The 25,171-nt window shown below is 39.9% G+C and overlaps 1 protein-coding gene across 1 annotated transcript; it reads left to right on the top strand.

Moving 5' to 3' along the window:
* The first annotated feature begins 327 nt into the window (after positions 1 to 327).
* On the top strand, positions 328 to 24,014 carry LOC137261646 (xylosyl- and glucuronyltransferase LARGE1-like). Its single transcript, XM_067799425.1, has 20 exons — positions 328 to 450; positions 756 to 841; positions 2,423 to 2,519; positions 4,570 to 4,672; positions 5,178 to 5,304; positions 9,771 to 9,942; positions 10,520 to 10,554; positions 13,580 to 13,675; positions 14,594 to 14,677; positions 15,084 to 15,161; positions 15,925 to 16,056; positions 16,586 to 16,711; positions 17,451 to 17,612; positions 18,124 to 18,429; positions 18,675 to 18,830; positions 19,242 to 19,348; positions 20,429 to 20,501; positions 21,239 to 21,363; positions 22,886 to 22,984; positions 23,400 to 24,014. Exons 3-20 carry the CDS (start codon positions 2,423 to 2,425, stop codon positions 23,485 to 23,487), a joined length of 2,166 nt encoding a protein of 721 aa, XP_067655526.1. The 5' UTR covers positions 328 to 450; positions 756 to 841; the 3' UTR covers positions 23,488 to 24,014.
* Positions 24,015 to 25,171: the final 1,157 nt, after the last annotated feature.

The following is a 25,171-nucleotide window of genomic DNA, read 5'->3' as shown; positions in this document are numbered from 1 at the left end:
TAGAGGAATTTCTGGACGCATTAACCGGGCGCAAAACTTTTGGAAGTGCTTTTTATTAGAAAAGTAAACTTGCTTACCGAAACAAATAGACGTTATTGTGAGCAGATATGCCGCTTTAAAATACATTGATCTGATTTGTTTGGCTAAGTCAGCCTATGCGTGATATCTAAATATTAAAACGCATCATCAATATACGAGGAATTATTTGTATCCCAAGATAAATATGTATGCTTGGATTTATTTAAACGATTGGTTCGTTTCAGACATTGGGAATACTTTTGTTACTTAAGTTAAAGCATAAACACACTTGTTCCGGATTTTTGCATCACCATTGTAATGTCACGTTTCATTGGTTGTAGCCGTGTTGACAAAGAAAGATAATCTATCATCCTCCTCTTTCGAAAGATGAATCAGAACTAATCGCTGTGTTTAACCTACTACAAATCATAAGTAAGTACCACGCTGAAAGAAATCCATGTGTAATCGACGTTGAGAGAAATAATAAGAAAACACTTCACAGACACCTATTTTCGATATATTGTTGTACTCGACAGCTTGGATGACATGTGACAATGACTTGTAAGTTGGAAGAATACTTTTCAGAATATATGGCAGTGATAAATGACCACATCATTGTATGTTTTAAATTACACGACGTAAATAGTTGCAGGAAAATACATATTAGGATCTATGTGAAGTTATTACATGCCATGCTGATATGTTTGGGGTTTATTTTGATTTTTTTGTTTATGCAGGAATTTACAAGTACAACTGCAAAGGACACATCAGATATCATATGGATGTAGTCAGTTGCTGTGCTGAGATCTGAGCCTTGCCCAAGGTAGATCTGTTTATGTTTGCCATAGACATTATCTCTTATATCACAACATCCCTGCAAGTAAATATGTCAATATTTATGAAAATCCTGGTATGGTAGAAATGCAGTCACACCTGTTGCACTCACTGCTTGAATCAGTCGCTGTTCACATAATGATTCATTCAACAAGGACCTGTAATAGATTATCAGATGATAGATTTGTTCCTCATGGGCCCATAGTAAACTGCTGTCGCAACAAGTTTCAGACTTCAAGCCTTAAACAGCAAGATATATCTTTTACAGGATGTCTTATGTTGCTTTAAGACATGTGCTATATTGAAAGGTTTATTGCTATGAAAGATAATAAATTCAATTATTTTACTAGCATTGGCAACAACTGGATACCCTGCACTGACATTTTGATTCAACACACATACAATTTTATGTACTCAAACTGATGTGTCCATTACAGTTAAAACATTTTCATCAAGCTCCAGTCCATCTACATATGTACCCCTTATATGTGTGTACATTTTCTTGTATTAACCTGATGGTGTAACTGTCAAAGTTTCACTCTTCTGTCTGTACTTGCAACTTGGAAAGGAATTTGTTTCCCCCAACTTGATCTTCTTTGATCCATGAAGATAAGGTAGAAACAGGTTGTAGGGAAATCTGTGTGGTGGAATTATTTTATGGATTTCTTTACAGTACACTACTGAACTTTGCCTCTTTAGTAGTAGAATTTACATATATTGATAACTTTATAACTGTGTGGGACCATTCAAATACATTTCACTTTCTGTCTTTGCTAGTATCCGGAGTTAAAAAAAAATCTCTCCTGGAGTCTTAGCAAACTCAGTATTATTCGTTTCACTGCTCTACTGTATCCAACAAACTCAAATAGAAGGTCGCATCAACTATCCTTTGGGCGACCTATGCCATCAAATGGGAGACAAGAAAAACGGATTTAACCAATCAAGCAACAACTACTGTTTAGGGTTCGGCAGGAGTTACGAAATCCCCAGTCACTGACACTGATCTCTCAACAAATGAAAATCCACACAAAACACATATACTTGACCTGCAGTATATACGCGTAGGGCTTTCTAGTGACATGGTTACCATTAGCCAATAATTCCACAAGCTAACATCCTTGGATATTGAAAAAAAGACTATTTTCAGTGACCCTTTACACAATGTTGTGGTGTGCTGCATGTGCATCACTTGGAAGGAATCGTACAAAAAATAGTATTCAGAATTGTTTGGGAACAGAGTTTTTCTGGGTAAAAGTTGAAAAGGTATGTGTGAATGACCACTTTTGCGATTTGGTAAGCTGTGTTCTGATTGATCAATTGAAAACAATATCTGATGCAACCTTTAACTTGGGCTTGTTAGAATTGATATAATAGTGTAACGAATAATACTGAACCTAATAGGCTATAAGTTTATTTGGACTCTCTCTCTTGTGATATATTTGTCCCATAGGGTAACCAGGAATTTGAAGTCAGTGTTGAACATTTACCCCAGTTACTTATGAACACTATATATGAAGACCCCTACACTCTCACACATGTTCTTAAGGCCGATATTAATGTTTTGTTGTAGATGTTGCTGCGGCTTAAGAAGAAACTGCTACTCCTGACACTGATCCTGGGTGCCATTCCAGTCATTCTCATGCTGTACCTCGTCATCAGCACAGATGGTGAGGGATGCCATTCTGTCTTTGTAATAATCATCTTAGGTTACCTTAGTCATAGTAACAGTTGATTGATTTGATGCTTTCAGCAGTATTCAAGTTATATATCAGCAGTCTGTAAATAACTGGGTCTTGACAAGACAATCCAGTGATCAACAGCATGAGCATCGATTACAAGCAAATGGGATACAATGACATGTCAATAAGTCTACGAGTCTGACCTCCTGATCCCCTTAGTTGCCTCTTACGACAAGCATGAGTTGCTAACCCAGATCTTCCTGGATTGACCTTCGGGGTGACAGATGAGAATGAGTGTGGGTTTATCATTCTTGTGTTTGACAGAAGCATCATATCTACGCTCCTTTTTCTAACCAAACTTATAATCGTAAAAAGTCTACATGTCGCTGTTCCCCCCATGAGCTGACATGACATACTATAAGCATGTGAAGTGAAATCTGATACACACTACTGTCAAATGAAACTCATGCACCCTGTATCTAAAATTGCACAATGCAGAATGTGCATCCATTATTACGTTTACAGCATATTGTTGTGAAAAAGTGATTATGGTTTTATGTTGCCTTTAGAAATATTGCATCAAAATCTGAGTGTTATACACCGGAAAAGGGTTTCACACATTGTGCCATTACAGTGAATCGAACCTGGGTCTTCGGTGTGATTAGCAAATGTCTTTAACCCCACCACCACCTCCTTAATTGTTGTGCAAAACACATTTTAGCCATAACCTTGTTGCTGTTGTGGACACTGTGTTGTGGTCCTGGCCATGCTTACAGTGTCAGTTGTGATTAATCAGCCACTGGATCACAGCATAGCCGAGTGGTAAAGCAAGTGCTTTTCATGCAAAGACCCAAGTTAAGTTTCCACAGGTAGTGTGCAAGGCCTGATACTGGTTTTCCTGCTGGTGTGATATTACTGAAATAAATACTAAAGATTTCATACAAGCTTACTCACATACTCGGTCTGGTCCAGAGTCTTATTTTTTACGTGATATGTCTGATTCAGATGGAATACTTTTTAAGAAAAAACACAAAATATTTTGTCACTGTTGCTTGAAAGGAGTAAGAGATAATCTCTTTGATTTCATTTCGACTCAACACTTATGTAACTTTATCCAAAAATGAAAATATAAGATTGAATAAAATGCTATATGCAGTTATTTTTGCTATTGTCATGTGCATTTGTGTCTTGGTCAGTGAAGTATTCAAGTTATGTCAACCTGTGAAGGCCCAGGGTAGAATAGGCCTTCAGCAACCCATGCTTGTCATAAAAGGTGACTATGCTTGTGGTCAGGTTCACTGACTTGGTTGATACATGTCATTGGTTAGCAGTTGTGCAGATCGATGCTCATGCTCTTGATCACTGGATTGTCTGGTCCAGACTCGATTATTTACAGGCAAACGCTGCATAGCTGGAATAATGCTAAGTGCGACGTAAAACTAAACTCACTCACTCACTCAGGTTATGTCATACAACTTCAGGATGTAAGTGATGAGCACTAACTCTTTCTGCACAATTTTCCGCCACCATTTTCATTTCTTTCTAAATATATACAGGGGCATTTGAGGGGCTTGAAATCATTGCTTCCATGGATAAATGTCACTTTTGGTTACCAAAGTAAGAAAGTAGCTAAACACTATTACTAAATATTCTGGTAATATTACCATCACTACTGCCTAAAAGTTAGCTCCCTTTACAAGCATGTTGAAACTGACACAACACACGGGACAAACATTGCTCACGGGTGTGAATCATGTTGGTCACTCATGTGCAACACATGACACACCCATTTTGGAAAGAACCACTGGAGGTCATAAAATCAATTTTAAATGAGCTCATAAGGTCTGTTAAGGTGTGATCTTGATGGAAAATTGGAATTACATATGTAATCAGTCAGGCCCATCTTATGTAAGACCTTTAACCATATTATACAGCAAGTGACCAGAACAAAAACAAAGCTTTATTTTGTCCTTCAGTTCATTAGCGTGTACTATTTAGGTCCACCTGTTGTATGTATGAACTCTGACCTTTGTGACAGATCCTTACAGTGCTGAGGGCAGTGCTGGTCAACTGGAGACAAGGTTGGCTGAGAGGGTCAACATTTTGGATGAGCAGAACAGACTGCTGAGGAAACAGCTCAGGTAATGCCTTGTTGATATGCACTGACTTAATATACTGGATAAGATGTTAGGAATATTGGTATTTTTATGACTGATATTTTATCAGAATGTCAATGAATAAAAACATCATTATTCATAATTTCAAAATTTACAAATATCCTAACCATTTTTGTCCAATATATGCTCTGTCTGTCTCTTGCTCTCTCTCTCTCCTTCCAAGCCAAAGTCGCTCTTTATCAGCATCAATTTAGCCGTCCTTTCTGTCTTTCCATCCTCTCCATCTCGTCACTATATCCCATGAAGAACTGGTTTTTGATGGTCACGCTGTTGTTCACCAGATTCTCTGGTCCAGACTTGTTATTATTTACAGACTGCTGCTTTGTAACTGGAATATTGCTGAATGTGGTTTATAACTCCCTCCCTCCCTCCCTCCCTCCCTCCCTCCCTCCCTCACTCACTCACTCACTCACTCACTCACTCACTCACTCACTCACTCACTCACTCATTCACTCACTTCTCTTTCCAGTCAAGCCCAGAGTCAACTTCTGAAAGCTCACATGAGTCTGGCAGCGGAGAATGATGTTGTGTCACAGACAGGCAACAAGTCCAGGGTCAAGTGCATCAACTCAGAACCTGAGGTGCCCAAGTGTGAGGTACAGCTCCATGTTATTGCTCCATCTGTACAGGATATGCTGAGATATTCCATAACATACATGTGAATCCATTGACAACAGGCTAGTTTCATCCTGCAAGACCAGTTACCATCTTGTTTCAGTCCCAGTTAATGTTTAATGAATGTCCACACCACAATGTCACAGTGTTCCCCTTGGCACGGAATACAAGGAATACATAAAAACATAAATACATGCATAAAAAACAAACACTGTGTCATGTTGAATGCAATAATATTACTAATCAAACTACACAATTGAGTGGTATAGGTGATAAATATAAATGAATTGATTCTGATTTCAAACTGATTAGAGAGTACACACAATAATTCTTTCGAATTCAGACTTGGAGACATATACCTGAAAAAAAAGACATTATTTTTTGAAAATCAATTATCTTTACAAATTGTTTAACTCCAAATTTAGATGTTGATTCCCCAAACACATTTGGAGAGTCAGCCTGACCCCCAAATATAAACTTCATGGGGGAACCCTGCTCTCAGCCTTTGGTTTCTCATGGTTTCCCTCACTTGACCTTTGTTACAGTTAATAGTGGCGAATGCCATTGTGCAGGAAGACACATCTTATTCTCAAACCCAGCTGAATGTTGAAGACTACTTGTGCTAATGTTCATGTTCTCATAGATCATCCCCATCATTAAGCTCAGCATCACTGGGTCTGGATACATTCATGAATGTCGGCTTGTGTTTCATCTTTGCCTTCTGATTTGAATACATGCACACTTGCGAGCACAGGTACCTTTCACCGCAGGAAGATTTCTCAGCGAGGGATCTATCTCCGTACAAATATAGGAAGCATATACGGAGATGCATATGGAAGATGAAGGTAAAGAATCACCTACTGATGATTCACATTTGGAGGATTCACACAAGGAATCACAGAGCTTGCACAAAGGGATGTTAATTACAATTATACACCTCCACACAGAGTCACACAGATAACTCTTTGTCACGACTCTTCAGATAGAATTTCAGATGAAGATACAGAGATTATATTTTCTGATGCTGAGGTAACTTCGTGGATAGCTGATGGATTGGTTTTAGATTCTTTGTTGAAGGAATTTATTGAAGTGTTTACCAATAGAATGATCAATGAGGATTTTGATACACTTACAGTGCCTCCCATGGATCCTATTTCTAAGATCCCGTACAGTCTCAGCTCTGCTTTCAATAAAGCCATGAGATTTCAACATAAACCACCCTTCAATGAAAAAAGATTTCCTTTACATCACATGGAACCCTCCACAAAGGCACCAGGCATTGATGAAGCCTATGAACTTATTAATGATGCACATGTTAAATCTTACAAAGTGGATGCTAAGAAACTAGCTCAACTAGAAACCACTACTCATTGTACCTTGTATGGTCTAGCCAATTCGAGAACTATTAAGGAGGCACTGATATCTAGATTCAAGAATTCAAGTTTTGAAGAGGACATTATGATTTTGTCAGGTGTTCTGATACACAAGAGAGATCAACAGTTTATATCGGAGCACCTTGCATCCACATCAGCAGGATTAACTCTGTTGAGAAGGCAAGGACTGTTTTTATCTTGCAATGGAGTGATAGATTCACCAAATCCCTACATAGAACCCCTTGGTCTGCACCTACCATCTTTGGTGGAGGTGAAGTCGCTAGATCAGTCTCACAGGAATCCAGAGAGGTGTTGATAAAGATCAGTTTTGGAATGACTGGAGCATTCCACCCCCAATCTTTCCTGTACAACCATCTACAGTGGGTGGAAAACTACAGAGGTGCTGAGATACTGGGGATTCTTACAAGACAACTTTGTATCCCTGTCACGTCACGCAGGATACAAGATACAACTATAGGCTACTCCACCACTTACCAGTAGATCACAGACTATGCAGCAGATCAAGCCCAGAAATTGGAAGAAGCTATTATGCCTCTGCTAGACAAGAACGAAGCCGAACAAATAAAGTCGAAACATCTCACATCAGAGTTTTATTCCCCATTCTTTCTCATTCCAAAGAAGACCTCCAAGGAAAAGTCCAGACTCACCTTGCACAACACCGACACTTTGTTGTCCACACAAATACATAGCCATCATAGACCTGCTTCACCTGTATCTGGATGTTCCTGTACATCAACAGTCAAGTACATGCAGGGGATTCCTATTCAAGGGTCGTCATTTTTAGTGGAACATCCTACCATTTGGAATCGTCAGCCCACTGGTTATTTATGCAGAAAACAAGACTTGTTGTAAATTTTCTACATTGTGGAGGGCTATGCAACATCATCCAGATTCAAGTGCAAGAAGTCAGTCAACTCAGACTACAATTCAACTTCACAATCAAATTATTATCTCAGTTAGAATGGTTAGTCAACCTGCTAAAATCTGAACTAGAACTGAAACAGGACCTACAGTTTCTGGGGATACGGTTTTATCACACCTCTCAATTATATTTTGATTCGTAACGATCGATAAAGCAACATTCAAGCCGGAATACATCAGGTGCTACTGTCTCCATTGAAACTCCAAGACTGGCAATGCATTCAAGGACGGCTAACCTCCACCCAGGACATGACATGTAGAGGGAGGTTACATTTCTGGCCGCTTCAACAGTCTGTGAATCTTCATTTGACCAACTTGAACCCAATGCAGGTACCAGAGAATCTGAAACCAATATATCCTCTGGTGGACTCAGGGAAACTCCACAGTGGCTTGTTCCATAAACAAACAAAGATCAACAAGATTGTTAAATCTGCTTCAACTGACTTCAACATAGTTGACAAGTTGAACATTTACATAAAAGCATGTCATATTCCAGGAACAAGGAACGCTCTCACAGACACTCTCCCTCAGCTGAGTCAACCATGTCCAACAGAATGGATGCTGCACCAAAAAGCAATTCAGCTCTTCATTTGAGCGACAAGATCTCCTCTCACAGATCTCTTTGCAACCCTGTTCAACAATGAGATAAGAACATTTGTTTCTCCTGTTTGGGATGTTCAAGTAACAGACGCCTTCAGCATCTCCGGGGAAGGTCTGAATGTATATGCATTTCCAACACTGGTACTAATACTTCAGGTACTAGCAAAACAAACAACAACGCTGCAACTGACTTAGGTCGTGCCCAATTGGCTAGAGAGACTGTCGTTTCCCGTACTCATTCAAGAACAAGAAATCAACAGTGAAGCTACTAGATTGGTCTAACCTGTAGAACATTCGCACACCAACCAAGTGCACAAGGATCCAGGAATATTCCAGTTACACATATGGATTGTATCAAAACATGTTTGAAAATACAAGGATATTCCACAAGAGCACCAAAAGCAGTTACTTTTGCATTACGCAGATCTATGTGCAGTTTGTATGATGACAAATGGAAATGATTTGAAGCTTATGCAAAGCGCACAGGATTTATTGCATCAAAAGCTTCTCATCCTCAAATAGTGGATTACTTACGTCATCTACCACAAGCAAGATGATTAAAAGGTTCGACTGTGTCAACATGTCTAGCTGCACTCAGTACAGTTATTTCTTTGAAATCGGACATCAAACTGACCAAAGTACCTGAATTACTCACATTACTGCACTCATTCAGGGTGAAGGATCATCAACAGAAATTCAAAGATCTCAGTGTTGTTCTACAACCCCTCACTAGTGAGGAACACGAACCATTAGATTGGACATCCTTTGAACTTTTGACACAAAACTCAATATTTTTACTTGACATAGCCATGGCAGCTCGGATTACAACAATTTATGCATTGTATTTTGCGTGAACTTTGTTTGACTCAAGAAATCATGACATGGTACACCTGGGATTATGTTGAGATTTCATTGCTAAAAGTCAGTTGCCAGTTCTGCAGGAAGTATCCAAGAAGTGGCATGACGCACCACCTTTTCTGTCAGATCCTACAAGCAAATAAGCATGAGTCAGGATAAGGAAAAATATGTAATTTTCAGAATAACATTGATATTTTACACTTATCTTGACTTGTGAGGTCTATCCTCCCAGCCTCCCCTTCATATCACTTGAATTTCCCTTAGGATCCTTGTGTTTGGGCTGCAAAAATTAAACATTGGATAGAAGAGGGAGACAAGCAAATACGCATGAGTATAAAATGTCAGTTTTATTCAGAAAATGACATATATGCTTGCTTTTAAAAATACCAGTGTTTCTTTCAAATGTAATGTGATACATATTCATTAGTATTTCATTCTGTGGTGTATTTGTAATACTGTGCTTCTAAAAACATTTGTTAGAAATCAAGTCGTTTAGAGGATGTGAACTAGAAACATTGTGTAGGTTAAAGTGTAGAGTCAGCTTGGGAGCCCCTAGACCCTGACTTCGTAAGTTTCACATACTGCAGACAGACAACCACTACTTTTAGGAATGACATGCCAGTCATGAGACACAGTGGGTATCCAAATTAATTCCACTTTTCATACTGTTTCAGGTGATCCAGGTTGCAATTGTCTGTGCAGGTTACAACTCAACACGCGATGTGGTCACGCTTATAAAGAGTGTGTTATTCTATCGTCGCAACCCACTACACTTCCATTTTATATCAGACAGTGTCGCAGAAATCATTCTCAGGAATCTCTTTACTACTTGGAATGTTGCTGGAGGTGAGAACACCAGGCTGTGATTTGCGATGTGAGTGATTTTATTTCATGCCACCCTCAGCAATATTCCAGCTATGTGGTGGTGGTTTACCAGCAGCTCACTTCAGATGACTGGACATGGACCCAAACAACCTGTGTCTTGGGAAGGCTCGAAGTTGGATGGGTGCTCCACATTTTTCATTGTATGTCTTTTTTTCCAGTGGCATTGAATGTTGCTGGCCGTATCAGTCACAGGATTGTCTGGTCCTGACTCCATTATTTACCTTCCACCATCATGTAGTTGTGTGTGGCATTTAGCAACACTCACATTGATATATTCAGAGTGGGTTAATATAGTTTTTCAAACAAACTTTTCAAAGCACATGTGTTTTTAACGTCTGTACTTCATGTGCACACTGTTTCATTGTGGAACTTAATCTATCAAACCTGATATGGAATATTGTTGTGGTCATTGAAAAGTATGTATTCTGAATATTTTATCATTAATTTAAAACACTCACGTCCAAGGAAGCATTGCTAATAATTCATGAAATGATTATGTTTAGTGTTACACTGTACATTTCTTCTTTTCTGCATCCAGTTGAAGTCAGCTTTTACCCAGCAGATGCTGTTAAGGTAAGATATTTTTGATTGCTATACCTTGCATTAACACATTCCTTTCTGAGATCACGATCATTTCATACATACTCTTAAAAAACGTGTAGGTGGCTCCCACGTTGTGCTTGTGCTTCCCATACATTGTGTTTACGTATGGTGATAACGTGAAATGTTGCTGCATACACAAGATAAATGTCATTGTACATTCCTCAATGGGTTTTCTTTCTACCAGACCTCAAAGTTCATGTTCCCCTACTTTTCTTTAAGAGTATACATGTGACATGCTGAGAATTGCAGAAATTCCTTCAATGATGTGCATCTAATTGTCACAAAGGCGTTAACTCTGGATGTGTTTACGTAGTGTACCAGCTGTCAAGGTGTTTATGAACTGGCTGATATAGCTGTACGGATGAAGACATTTGAGGTTGATAAAAACAACATTATGCTGAGAATGAATTATACATGAAGTGATGTACTGGCTTCAGGTGTATTGACTTGAAGTGTATTGACTAGAGATGTGTATTGGCTGGAGGTCTACTGGTGGCACGTGTATTAGCTTGAAGTGTTTTGGATGGAGATGGACTGGTTACAGGTGTATTAGCTGGAGATGGACTGGCTTGAGGTGTATTGGATGGAGATGCACTGGTTGCAGGTGTATTGGATGGAGATGCACTGGTTGCAGGTGTATTGGATGGAGATGCACTGGTTGCAGGTGTATTGGATGGAGATGTACTGGTTGCAGGTGTATTGGATGGAGATGTACTGGTTGTAGGTGTATTGGATGGAGATGTACTGGTTGCAGATGTATTGGATGGAGATGTACTGGTTGTAGGTGTATTAGCTGGAGATGGACTGGTTTGAGGTGTATTGGATGGAGATGCACTGGTTGCAGGTGTATTGGATAGAGATGTACTGGTTTGAGGTTATTGGATGGAGATGTACTGGTCATAGGTGTATTAGCTGGAGATGGACTGGTTGCAGGTGTATTGGATGGAGATGCACTGGTTGCAGGTGTATTGGATGGAGATGCACTGGTTGCAGGTGTATTGGATGGAGATGTACTGGTTGCAGGTGTATTGGATGGAGATGTACTGGTTGTAGGTGTATTGGATGGAGATGTACTGGTTGCAGATGTATTGGATGGAGATGTACTGGTTGTAGGTGTATTAGCTGGAGATGGACTGGTTTGAGGTGTATTGGATGGAGATGCACTGGTTGCAGGTGTATTGGATAGAGATGTACTGGTTTGAGGTTATTGGATGGAGATGTACTGGTCATAGGTGTATTAGCTGGAGATGGACTGGTTGCAGGTGTATTGGATGGAGATGCACTGGCTGCAGGTGTATTGGATGGAGATGCACTGGTTGCAGGTGTATTGGATGGAGATGTACTGGTTGTAGGTGTATTGGATGGAGATGCACTGGTTGCAGGTGTATTGGATGGAGATGTACTGCTTGCAGGTGTATTGGATGGAGATGTACTGGTTGTAGGTGTATTAGCTGGAGATGGACTGGTTGTAGGTGTACTGACTTGAGGTGTGATGGTCGTGGTGATAGCTATAATGTGGTGCAGTGGTACTGGTTGCAGGTGTATTGGATAGAGATGTACTGGTTTGAGGTGTATTGGATGGAGATGTACTGGTCATAGGTGTATTAGCTGGAGATGGACTGGAGCAGGTGTTTTGGATGGAGATGCACTGGCTGCAGGTGTATTGGATGGAGATGCACTGGTTGCAGGTGTATTGGATGGAGATGTACTGGTTGTAGGTGTATTGGATGGAGATGGACTGGTTGCAGGTGTATTGGATGGAGATGCACTGGTTGCAGGTGTTTTGGATGGAGATGGACTGGTTACAGGTGTATTAGCTGGAGATGGACTGGCTTGAGGTGTATTGGATGGAGATGCACTGGTTGCAGGTGTATTGGATGGAGATGGACTGGTTGCAGGTGTATTGGATGGAGATGCACTGGTTGCAGGTGTATTGGATGGAGATGCACTGGTTGCAGGTGTATTGGATGGAGATGCACTGGTTGCAGGTGTATTGGATGGAGATGTACTGGTTGTAGGTGTATTGGATAGAGATGTACTGGTTGTAGGTGTATTGGATGGAGATGTACTGGTTGCAGATGTATTGGATGGAGATGTACTGGTTGTAGGTGTATTAGCTGGAGATGGACTGGTTTGAGGTGTATTGGATGGAGATGCACTGGTTGCAGGTGTATTGGATAGAGATGTACTGGTTTGAGGTTATTGGATGGAGATGCACTGGTTGCAGGTGTATTGGATGGAGATGTACTGGTTGTAAGTGTATTGGATGGAGATGCACTGGTTGCAGGTGTATTGGATGGAGATGTACTGGTTGCAGGTGTATTGGATGGAGATGTACTGGTTGTAGGTGTATTAGCTGGAGATGGACTGGTTGTAGGTGTACTGACTTGAGGTGTGATGGTCGTGGTGATAGCTATAATGTGGTGCAGTGGTACTGGTTGCAGGTGTATTGGATAGAGATGTACTGGTTTGAGGTGTATTGGATGGAGATGTACTGGTCATAGGTGTATTAGCTGGAGATGGACTGGAGCAGGTGTTTTGGATGGAGATGCACTGGCTGCAGGTGTATTGGATGGAGATGCACTGGTTGCAGGTGTATTGGATGGAGATGTACTGGTTGTAGGTGTATTGGATGGAGATGGACTGGTTGCAGGTGTATTGGATGGAGATGCACTGGTTGCAGGTGTATTGGATGGAGATGCACTGGTTGCAGGTGTATTAGCTGGAGATGTACTGGTTGTAGGTGTATTAGCTGGAGATGTACTGGTTGTAGGTGTATTAGCTGGAGATGGACTGGTTGTAGGTGTACTGACTTGAGGTGTGATGGTCGTGGTGATAGCTATTATGTGGTGCAGTGGCACCACAATACACTTGTCACTCACTGACACAGTTTGTAGAGTGCAACATAGGTATGACAGAGACACATCAAATTGTCAACTCTCTCTGTCCACAACGTCATGGAGATAGGATCATTGACATCTGTTGAATGTTTCAGCCGGACGTTTCCTGGATCCCAAACCGCCATTACTCTGGAGTGTACGGCCTGATGAAGCTGACCCTGCCTAAAACATTACCTGCTGACCTAGATAAGGTAGACTTGTACATAGTTTTACCGCTTGGATCTCCATCCATCCGATCTATATCTCTATTCCAGAATAAATTTTGCTATTGCCTTAACCCATTCGCCAACTCCCAGCATGTAGTTTGGATTTGTAGCTAAGAGCCGTTGGCAGGCAGTTTTGGGGTAAACTTGCTATTTTTATTCAAAATAATGATTTGTTTATAATTCATATTTTTTCTTAAATTCAAAGTTATTTGAATGTTGAATTTTGACATTTCTTTTCGTTAAAACCTTTTCCTCCTTATTGGCTTTGTTGTAAGTGACATGCAGAGTGATGAAATAATATGCACATCATTCATTATTACCTTAATTAGTTGTTCAAGCATGAATATGTTTATGACATTTGTGCAGAGTTAGGGTCAAATATTGGCCTCGCAGCAAGACACTGTAAATCCCTAATCCCAGCTACATTTTGAGTCTGATTCTGATATCATAGGTAGTGATGGTAGCGAGTGAGATATTGATGTTATACTTTTGCATTTAAGCTTTGATGGTGAATGGGTCAAAGGTATCTATAGCATTAGAACAGAGACTTATTTATTCAGTGTTCATCAAGTGCTACATTCTGTAGTTACCACACAAGCTGCTTACATTGTACAGAGTTATGTCCCTTAGCATGCCAGGATATGCTAATCATTGCTTTGAATATCCAAATTTGTGGTTTTTCTAGCACCAGTTATGATTATTGGTATGATGGTGGACAGGTCACAATCTATGGGTGATCATAGACCACACCGTGATAACGTAATAAGTTAAAAGTAACATGTTAGTTCCAGGTGTGAAAGATCAACAGTTTTTTAAATTGTGGAAATAATTATTTATGATGACATGTGTTGGTGGCCTGCTTATGGATGAAAATCTTAATCACATCAAGTTTTCTGTTTCCAGGTGCTTGTTTTAGATACTGATGTTACTTTTGCAACTGATATAGCAGAATTGTGGAAAATATTCCGTGTTTTAAAAGACAAACAGGTAAGTGTAGTACTTTGATTTCCTAGCAATTATCCATATCTAACCTTGTCAGAGTTAATTACAGAAGTATGATAGGCTTATGCATGAGATGATCATAATTTTAGTCATCATTACTGTCTTCTTTATCATCATCATCATCATCATCATCATCATCATCATCATCATCATCATCACTGATTCGCCTACATGAGTACAATTTGTGAGACCCATTGTTGGTGTCTCCCACAGTCATATTGCTGGAGTACTGTTAAAAGTGCCATCAAACAAACTCACTCTAATAATCATTATTGTTTTCATCAGTATTTCAGTGATTAATTTATTCAAGTATTTGATGAGCATGACAAGCACTATGTCTGTTGTTCCTTCACTACCCTGCACATTGAGTGACCCAGTGTATATTTTACAGGCTATAGGTCTTGTGGAAAACCAGAGTGACTGGTACTTGGGAAAACTCTGGAAGAACCACAGGCCCTGGCCAGCACTGGTGAGTTGTGTGTAGACATACCGTCAACGTCATTGTCTGAGCCTGTGTCTGGATTAGATGATGGACTGATTGAAACAACTACTGATTGGTTGTACATGCCATTGAGTGAAGGGGGGATAACTCTTGAGTGAGATGTTCTCTGTGGTGTCCATGTAACTATGCATCCACTTTCACAAGAAAAGGTGTAGAAACTGACTGAATATACATCCTTTATACAACAGTCTTCTACAGATATAACAGACTTCAAGGAAGAAAATTGGGAGGGAGGTGGTGTGGCAAGACAAGTAGACCCGAAAATGATTGCAGAGCTGTAATTAAATGATATGAGTATCTTTGTACTCCACTTAGTGGAATGGGTATGGTAGCCATCGTCCTCAGTTTTCAGTTTCATTATTTAAACATTGGACATTTCTCCACTGGAACCAGTGTTCAAACCTTTTGGACCTCTCGGGATAAATAAACAAAACTTATCTCTTGTACTATTTGTGTTACCTGAATTTATGGGTTGGCTTTTGATACTTTTGTGTTTGTCTTTGACTTAGATATGGCTTATGAAATGAGCTAGAAAATGTGCTAATTGCAGTACCATTATCAGCATGATTAAGCAGAACATTTGTCCACGTGGAACATTGTAATTGCAAATAATATTCTTGATCCAATGTTTTCCCTTCCTTGAAAAAATTCACAGGCTCCGGCTGAATGGATGGCTTGGAAATGTTGAGCGTACTAGAGGACATGTAGATTCCTATTTCTGTGTTTCTAGGGTCGAGGTTTTAACACTGGTGTCATACTCCTCGATTTAAAGATATTAAAGGAACTGAACTGGATGCAGATGTGGAGACTAATTGCTGAAAAGGAGTTGATGAGCATGTTGGTTACAGCTCTGGCAGATCAGGTGAGTACACACACTGAACACACACTATAAACCACACACAGCACACACTATAGACCATACACAGTACACACACAGTGCACACACTGTAGATCACACACAGTACACACACTATAGATCATACCAAGTACACACACACACTATAGACCATACAGAGTACACACGCTATAGACCTTACACAATGCACTCACTAAAGAACGTACAGAGTACACACAATATAGACCATACAGAATACGCTATAGACCATACAGAATACACACACTATAGACCACACAGAGTACACCCACTATAGACCCTACACAGTACCATACAGACTTTGAAAAATCAATGCTATGATCATCAGGATTGTCTTATCCCAACTCAATTATTTACAGACTAATGCCATATAGCTGGAATATTGCTGAGTGTGGCATAAAACCTCCCTCGCTCACTCACTCACTCACTCACTCACTCACTCACTCACTCACTCACACTCACTCACTCACTCACTCACTCACTGCATGTTGTGTGATGAACGTTGGCGATGTTACAGGACATCTTCAACGCGGTGCTGAAGCAGCACCCCTATATGGTGTACAAGTTGCCGTGTCAGTGGAACGTCCAGCTCAGTATGAACACTCGCAGTGAGCAGTGCTACAGTGATGTGTCTGACCTCAAGGTGGGTTCACTCCCTTCTCAGTAACTGCAACATGCAGATATCTATACTGCCTGAAACTAAATCACAGACGTGTATTCTGACCATAAAACAGCACGAAATCAGCATATGCTATTGATTGAGAATCCAGGTGGCCGATTCTAACCTTGACTCTCCATGAAACAGAGACACAATGTGTGCAGGAGCTGTGTGTTTCAGATAATTCACAGACGTGTATTCTGACCATAAAACAGCACGAAATCAGCAGGCCAGTCAGTGTACAGAGCAAGTCTGTTTCATTTGTATGATCAGATGTTTCAAGTGAAATGTTTTGTTCTCACCTTAGTGTTCACAACATGGTGTTTATAAGAACTTTTGATGCTCAGACTCCTTGTATACACAACTTGATGTTACATACGTTTCCATTAAGTGTTGTTTGATCTGCATTCTAAATTCGGTGATTAATAATGAAGCATAGAACTTTGTGGATGACAACTTTTGTTGACTGCATAGAGCAATGTTTCGGTGTAGGTTCATCATCAAGCTTAAGGTGACCATTAGTCTGCAGAGGAGCTTGCTTTGTGAACTGCAGCATGAACATTTACATTGCTTCAGTGAAGTGTATATAGGGTATATTTCTGTAGCTGGATATCCTTTTTTTCACAGTAGACATATGCTATTGATTGAGAATCCAGGTGGCCGATTCTAACCTTGACTCTCCATGAAACAGAGACACAATGTTTGCAGGAGCTCTGTGTTTCAGATAATTCACTGGAACTCGCCCATGAAGCTGAAGGTCAAGAACAAGCATGTGGAGTTTTTCCGCAACATGTACCTCACCTTCCTGGAGTACGATGGCAACTTGCTGCGGAGGGAGCTGTTTGGATGCGGAACACCTGGCTCAGCCAATCAGGTTCAAGAACAGGTGAGTGATGTCAATCACATTTATGACTATGGTACTTCACTAAAGGATTTCTTTCTTTTTGAGTCCTTCAAACGGTTGGTGCCATGGTGCTGTTCAATTTACCTCCCCCTGTAATGTCACCTATCCTTGATAACATTCCTGTTCATCAAGTTCGTGCATTCACAGCCATTATTCATAATTGATCAAAGGAATGGCTACCTGAATGGAGAATCTTGTCATGGGATAGAAATATAATTCATGAGGAAGAAATATGGTAAGATGACGTCCCATTCCACTTCATGTCCAAATCATGTACAAGCCTCAGGGTCCACACCATATTAGCAACTGAAGATATCAGAGGCAGAATTTTGTGCCGTTTTACGTATGTCTGTCTCTGGCCAGAGGAACAGGTAATTCCAGACAAATTTTCTAAACATGTACATGTACTTCTGTTTTGTATATACATATATGTGAATATATATTTTTTATGCAGGCACACAACTTCATAACAAATTTCAAAATTGACTTTCAGTTGATTTCCAACGAAGATGACGAGTGTTACGACTTTCGGCGTGAGCGTTTACTGGTCCATCGTACCCACCTCTACTACTTGAACTACAACTACCAGTACAAGGAGGACGATGTGACGTTGGTTTCGCAGCTCAGTATGGACCGTCTCCAGATGCTAGAAATGATCTGCAAACACTGGGAGGGACCCATCAGCATCGCCCTCTACATGTCGGACGCTGAAGCACAACAGTTTCTCCGCTATGCACTGGGCTCTGAAACACTCATGTCTCGCAAGAACATTGGTTATCATGTCGTGTATAGAGATGGGGTGAGTATGAGTCATGTATAGAGACTTGACTGATAAATAATTGGACTTCTCCTTTTAGCTATTGTAGTCGGCCTAATACGATAATGTCTGTTATCTATAATAATCTTTAACATTCACACATTCTTCTCTGAAGCGTACCTGTGTTGGTCTTCTTCAACTTGTTCTTGTCACAAGAGGTAACTTACAGGATCTGAGTTTTGTCAGGGTTGTAATTATGGAAGTTTGTTCTCATTTTCTGTCTCCAGCAATTCTACCCTGTGAACTACCTCCGTAACGTGGCCCTCAAGCAGGCCCCCACACCATATGTCTTTCTAGCTGACATTGACTTTCTCCCCATGTATGGACTGTATGAGTATCTCAAGAAAGCTGCCCCAATGATGGAACTGTCCACCAAGAAAAAGGTAAAAATATTCACCTCACATGGGATCAGCTAGCAAAATAGTGACCTTCAGTAATCTTTGAGGTGTTCTCAGATCTATAGTAGTGCTGAAAGTGTTATAGAATATCAGGGCCCCATTTCACAAAGCTGTCATAGTGATATCCTATAGTGTAACATAGACTTACAACAGTCTTAAGTCTTCGTGAATTTGTGAAACAGGACCAAGGGCAGAAGATCAAATTTTATATCTTCATCCATGAAATCTTCAATTAGAAATTTTCCAAATCCATCTGAATGTCTTGGAACATTGCTGATAGTACCAGTGGCTGGTGTGTCTTCCCAGAGTTCTAACTATTTACAACCAGCCATGCTGTAACTGGGTAGTTACGTAGTGCCATGTTTATACAAAAAATTCATCAAATTTATGTTCCAGGCCTTGGTGGTTCCAGCATTCGAGACCCAGCGTTACCGACTGACTTTCCCCAAGTCTAAGGCTGAACTGTTGACCATGCTTGACATGGGAACTCTATTTACATTCAGGTTGGTGTTTCCAGAGACAGTTTGATGCTTCAGACATAGGACATTCTCAGGACATCAGTCCCTCCTCCCCACCTGACACCACCACTGCTGCCACCACGGCCACCAAATCCTCCACCACTTGGAGTATCGACATTATCACTTGATCCAAAACCTCCCCTGCTTCTGAATTCTCTGCCTCTTGATCCTCCTTTAGTGCCAAATCCTCAAACTGGCTTGGAATGTCCCCTGCTGTTGTCATCATTACTCCATCCATTTGTCCTTCAGAATCCCTCAGAATCCATTTATTTTGAGTAATATGTGCCACTGGTGGCTGTACAAGTTTGAATTGAGGTAAACTAGCTTGTAGAAATTGATCGGGGAAACAATATTTCTGAAGATTTAAATAATTACTCTAATGACTCTATCATCAAGCCGTGTAGTGCATCTCAGTGCCCCAGACATCAGTGCATCTTAGTGCCCCAGACACCACTGCATCTCAATGCCCCAGAAACAGTGCACTTCACTTGCCTATTGAACAGTGCACCCTTTTTGCACAGATTATGCAGGTCCTTGCTTTTAGTTGTCTGGGCCTGTTTTCTTGAAGCTGTCTTAGCACCACGATAGTTGTAAGTGCCATACATTAACATTGACTTACGACTATCTTATCGCTAAGAGAGCTTTGAAAACCTATGACCTGATGATGATTCTTCTTGAATTTGTTTGGCTGTAGTGATATTTCCTTTTCCCCAGCAGTCAGTTGCAAGGAAGCTGCAAGTCATATGTTACATCAGGGTAAAAGTCCATGAGGCCACCCATAAAGGTCCAAGGGTAGAATAGGCCTTCAGCAACCCATGCTTGCCATGAAAGATGACGATGTTTGTCGTTAGAGGCGACTTACAGGATCGGGTGGTCAGACTCGCTGACTTGATTGACACATGTCTTCAGTTCCCTAGGCAGATCGATGCTCATGCTGTTAATCACTGGATTCTCTGGTCCAGACTCAATTATTTACAGACCACTGCCATATAGCTGGAATATTGCTGAGTGTGGGGTAAAACTCAACTCACTCACTAACTCACTTCCATGTGGCTATTTGAACAGGTTCCATGTATGGCCGCAGGGTCACGGCCCGACCAACTTTGCCGAATGGAGGACAGCCACAACGCCATACACTGTGAGTGAATAGCGTTGTTAATATTGACACCCTTTTCATGGATTTATGGTTAAAATTGGTAACCCAGTAAACGATTCTCGTCATGAAGTCATATTTTGGAATTTCTTTCCTTATTTAATTGGGTCATTAGTACAACTGCGGCTATTATGAATTATTCTTAATTTTTCACTTCATGGAATGACATCTTTAAAAGGGCATTTAGAAGCGGAATGGATAAGAAAAGCAAGATATATGGATGTCAACTTCTTTATTTTTCCTTATCCTGACTCATGGCAATTACGCATGAGTCAGGATAAGTATAAAATATCAATTTTATTTAGAAAATTACATATTTGTGAATAACATGACAATTCGGAGTGTGTGTGTGTTCTCTTCATCAGGTGATCCTGATGATGGGTGATCCTGATGATGGGTGATCCTGATGAAGGAGCACACGTACGCTTCAAAACTTTGTGTTATTCACAGTAGTTGACATGCATTGATCTCGCTTTTCTTCATGGAAGAATGGTTATTATCATTTTATGGTATACACAGAAGTGTGAATATTAACAAAATGAAGTTTGTTTCTAATGATGCAGCGTTAATCCTTTCAGTAGGCAGTGTTATCTATTTTATATCAGCAAAACTGTCAGAAAAAGACTGTTTCCACATTTTTTCCATATGAATTGTTAATGATTGTTCACTGAATATGTTAAACATAAATCAATACATTAAAAATCACTGATTTCATATATCAGGTGAGTTGGAAGCCCGACTTTGAGCCGTATGTGGTTGTGCGGAAAGATGTCCCCCTGTATGACCAGCGCTTCATGGGTTTTGGATGGAACAAGGTTTCCCATATCATGGAGCTGGACGCTGAGGGGTGAGTAGCTTACTTATCTTGATTTTCAGTATCCCATGCTTGTTGTGAGAGGTGACTAATGGGATTGGGTGTTAAGACTTGATGGACAGATGTCAGATCTTCTTGCAAAGATTGATACTTATGCTGTTGAGCACTGGATTATTTTCAGAGCGTTGTCATATAGCTGGAAAATTGTTGACTAAGTTCACTTTCTCATTCTGCTAGCTTACTGAATCTGTTGATCACTGTGGTAACCTCATTGCCCAAACACCTTATTGCCCTCTGTTACCTCTGTGTACTCTTGTTCTGTCTATGACCTCTGTTGCCTCACTGACCTGAGGGTACCCAATGTCCTTCTTTTATCTGTTGACCTCTGACCTATTACTGACCTCTTTTACCTTTCACATCTCCATCACCTATGACCTTTGACCTAATTTCCCCACTGATCACTCTGAACAGCTAGTAGTTGACCTCAACACGTTGATGTCCATTGCTTGACTGATCATAATGTACAAAATCTCATCAGCATCTGTGCTACCCTTCAAAGGTTTAGAGGTTTAGACTCACTAGTGTAAATGTAGCCATTTAAATCAGAGAACTGTTCTAAACTAGATTTTGAAACCTATTCCATAGTATCATTACACAGTGCTGTTTAGAAAGTGGTCAAATGTACCATATGTTACATACTACACTGTTTAGAAAGTGGTCAAATGTACCATATGTTATATACTACACTGTTTAGAAAGTGGTCAAATGTACCATATGTTATATACTACACTGTTTAGAAAGTGGTCAAATGTACCATATGTTACATACTACACTGTTTAGAAAGTGGTCAAATGTACCATATGTTACATACTACACTGTTTAGAAAGTGGTCAAATGTACCATATGTTACATACTACACTGTTTAGAAAGTGGTCAAATGTACCATATGTTACATACTACACTGTTTAGAAAGTGGTCAAATGTACCATATGTTCCATACTACACTGTTTAAGGTACTGTTTAGACATGAACTGCTGAACTGTAAAGCAAATTTGTAACGTGGAAAAGATCATTGTCATAGTTCAATAGATGATTAATCTCAGTGAAAATTAACAAAACATTACTCCAAAACACGGGTATTCACATGCTCAATGTTCATTTTCCCTGTGTTCATATATTCCATAAAGTGAGTCTAAAGTGTTGATGGGCAGTATTGAAGAATTAAAAATATTTAATTCAGTGTATTGTATCTGAAGCAGTCCTGACATGATTCTACAGCATGGTTGGGATATATCTGTTCTTTCTGACTCCTAAAGCTGTAGGACAAGATAGTTGTGAACAGAAATGGCTCTTGGATTCCTTACAACTCTTGCTCAGTGTTCTTGAGTGTTGACATTGTCTTCCTTTATTTCATGCCGGGTACACAATAAAACCCTTTAGGACACTTTGGGTAGACATGGAGGTGTCACAGAACTTCTATATGAAATACAGTGTTTGTAACATATCTGTTGGTGTGATTTAGTCTCACATATAAGTGCATGTTTCTATTTTTCAGATACGAGTTCGTAGTTCTACCCAATGCCTTCATCATTCATATGCCTCATGCTCCTAGTTTTGACATTGCCAAGTTTAGATCAAGTTCATTATATCGAAAGTAAGTATCGAAGCATTGATGATTTCTTTATATTGTGGTTCAAGAAGCTCTGTTTATCGCTCTTTACTGATAAACCTGGCCGCAAATATTGCTTTGAGTACTGGGCTAAGTTTGCAGAGCCACGACTGGCTTAACACTGCCATACAACTAAAATCATTTAGTGGATCAGGGTAGCCTAATAGTTAAAGATTTCCTTGTCATGCTGAATACCTACGTTCGATTCCTGCTTTCTGAAGCCCATGTTCCCATCATGATATTATTTGGATATTGTTAGAAGAGGTGTAAAACAATTAAACCTTCAGGAACTATTCATGTGTGACCCAAAGGAAGTGTGGCCCTGTCTCCTACTCAGGATTAAAGATATAAGACAAAGGCTTGTATGTTCAATTCTTTACAGGTATTGTTTTTGTTTCAGATGTCTGAAATTAGTGAAAGGGGAATTCCAAAGAGATTTATCCAAGAAGTATGGCATTAAAGCACTCAAGTATTTGTCCGTGGAGTGATCTGAGTGGGCCAGGCCACGTTCCTGCCTCAGCCGATGTGTGACCTGTACATACTTGGAAGAGATGATGAATGTCAACAGGTGTGAATGTGTGATAATGAATGGGAGTGTCTGTGATACGATTGTGTGAGTGATGAGTGTCGAATGATGAAGTTTTATGTTCCTGAAAGGGATATTTTTATTACGTGACTGGTTGTTATCCTTGGATAGAGTGCAATAATTGTTCCATATGCTGCCATAAACAGTTATCACATAACATTGAGACATGATAGGCTGTTCATGTTGATGGGTAGTGTTGAATTATTCAAGGATATCATGTTCAACTCAGTGTCCACAGTCAAGAGTCGCCCTTGAGTCATTAACAGGTCATCGTACCATGACTAAAGATCTGCATATACTTGCAGAAGGATCTACATCTGTCAACTGAAAGCTCTACATTTATCCACTCGAAGATCTATCTGTTTTATGTCTCTGAAAATAAAGGTCAACAGCTATCAACAAAATATTTCGTGGCGATCAACTTGAAAAGTGTACAGTCTATCTTTACTCAAAATTAGATCACTGTTGACTTAAAGATCTGGAACTACAGACTAAAAGATGTCCACATGGTAAACATGGTAGAAGTACCGCTCAGAAGATTGACACATGCATTCAGACTATTGCAGAGATGCCAACCTCTCCAATTTGGGAGGAGTTACTCTGATTTTCAAACACAAAATCTACTCTCTGATTTGTCTGTAAAAAACTCCAATTTTTAGAAAATACAAATATGGCTTTAAAATTAGAATGTAATAGAGAATTTTATAAATAGCCATTTGAATATGTTCATTTGAGTTAAGTATTTTCTGGATAGGTGTGCCCAGATATTGCGTATTTACAGCATCCTTTATGAAGTATCCATTCACAACTGGGTGGACTGGGACACCCAGCCACAGTACTTTGTCCGAGTTTACTGCATGTTCCTGTACCTGCAACTACGAGTTTGTCGTAGTCTGACCATTGATATGTATTGAATTAATGATCTAGGACTGATAAATGAAAGATCTGAATTAAATACATAGTATTATTTGTGAACAGGTCTACAAATACTGACTAATAGACCTATGGCCATTGCATTTTGGATCTACGGGTATCAACCAGATGAACTTGCACTGACCGAATGATCTACACCTTTTAAAGATCTCTTGATATCTTTGACTACGGAAGGTCTTAGGTCGATGTGTGTTTGATGTATTGTAGTCAGTTCATGACCCAGCTTTTCTCAGTGCAGAAGAACTCACATCAAATTCCTTTACTCAGGCATTCAACTTCCAGATAGTATGTGAGAATTTGTGGAATACATATGGTAAAAGAGAGTGTATTCTTGACACTTTGTTTCCATACTTAGTCCTTGGGCCACTCTGTGTTTATGGTATGGCTGTCAGATTTGTTTTAAGCAGTTTGATAAGGGGTTAATGAATGGCGGTAAAGATACAAATTATTTTGTTTAGCTCTCAGTTTTGTTGGGTAGCTTGGATATGTTCGGGGTAATTTTGGAGGGATTTCTGAAAATATATTTAATACAAAATTGATAAAACACAGGGTATTTTATATTTTTGTGTCATCATCAATGAGTTTTAACATGGGCGACAATGCAATCACAAAACATTCGGGTAAAGCGAGTTAAGATGTTAATCCCATCAGCA

Source organism: Haliotis asinina, chromosome 14 (assembly GCF_037392515.1).
Source record: "Haliotis asinina isolate JCU_RB_2024 chromosome 14, JCU_Hal_asi_v2, whole genome shotgun sequence".
In the NCBI taxonomy this organism is placed as follows: domain Eukaryota; kingdom Metazoa; phylum Mollusca; class Gastropoda; order Lepetellida; family Haliotidae; genus Haliotis; species Haliotis asinina.
The sequence above is the reverse complement of the archived record's forward strand: the minus strand, read 5'-3'. Positions and strand labels throughout refer to the sequence as shown.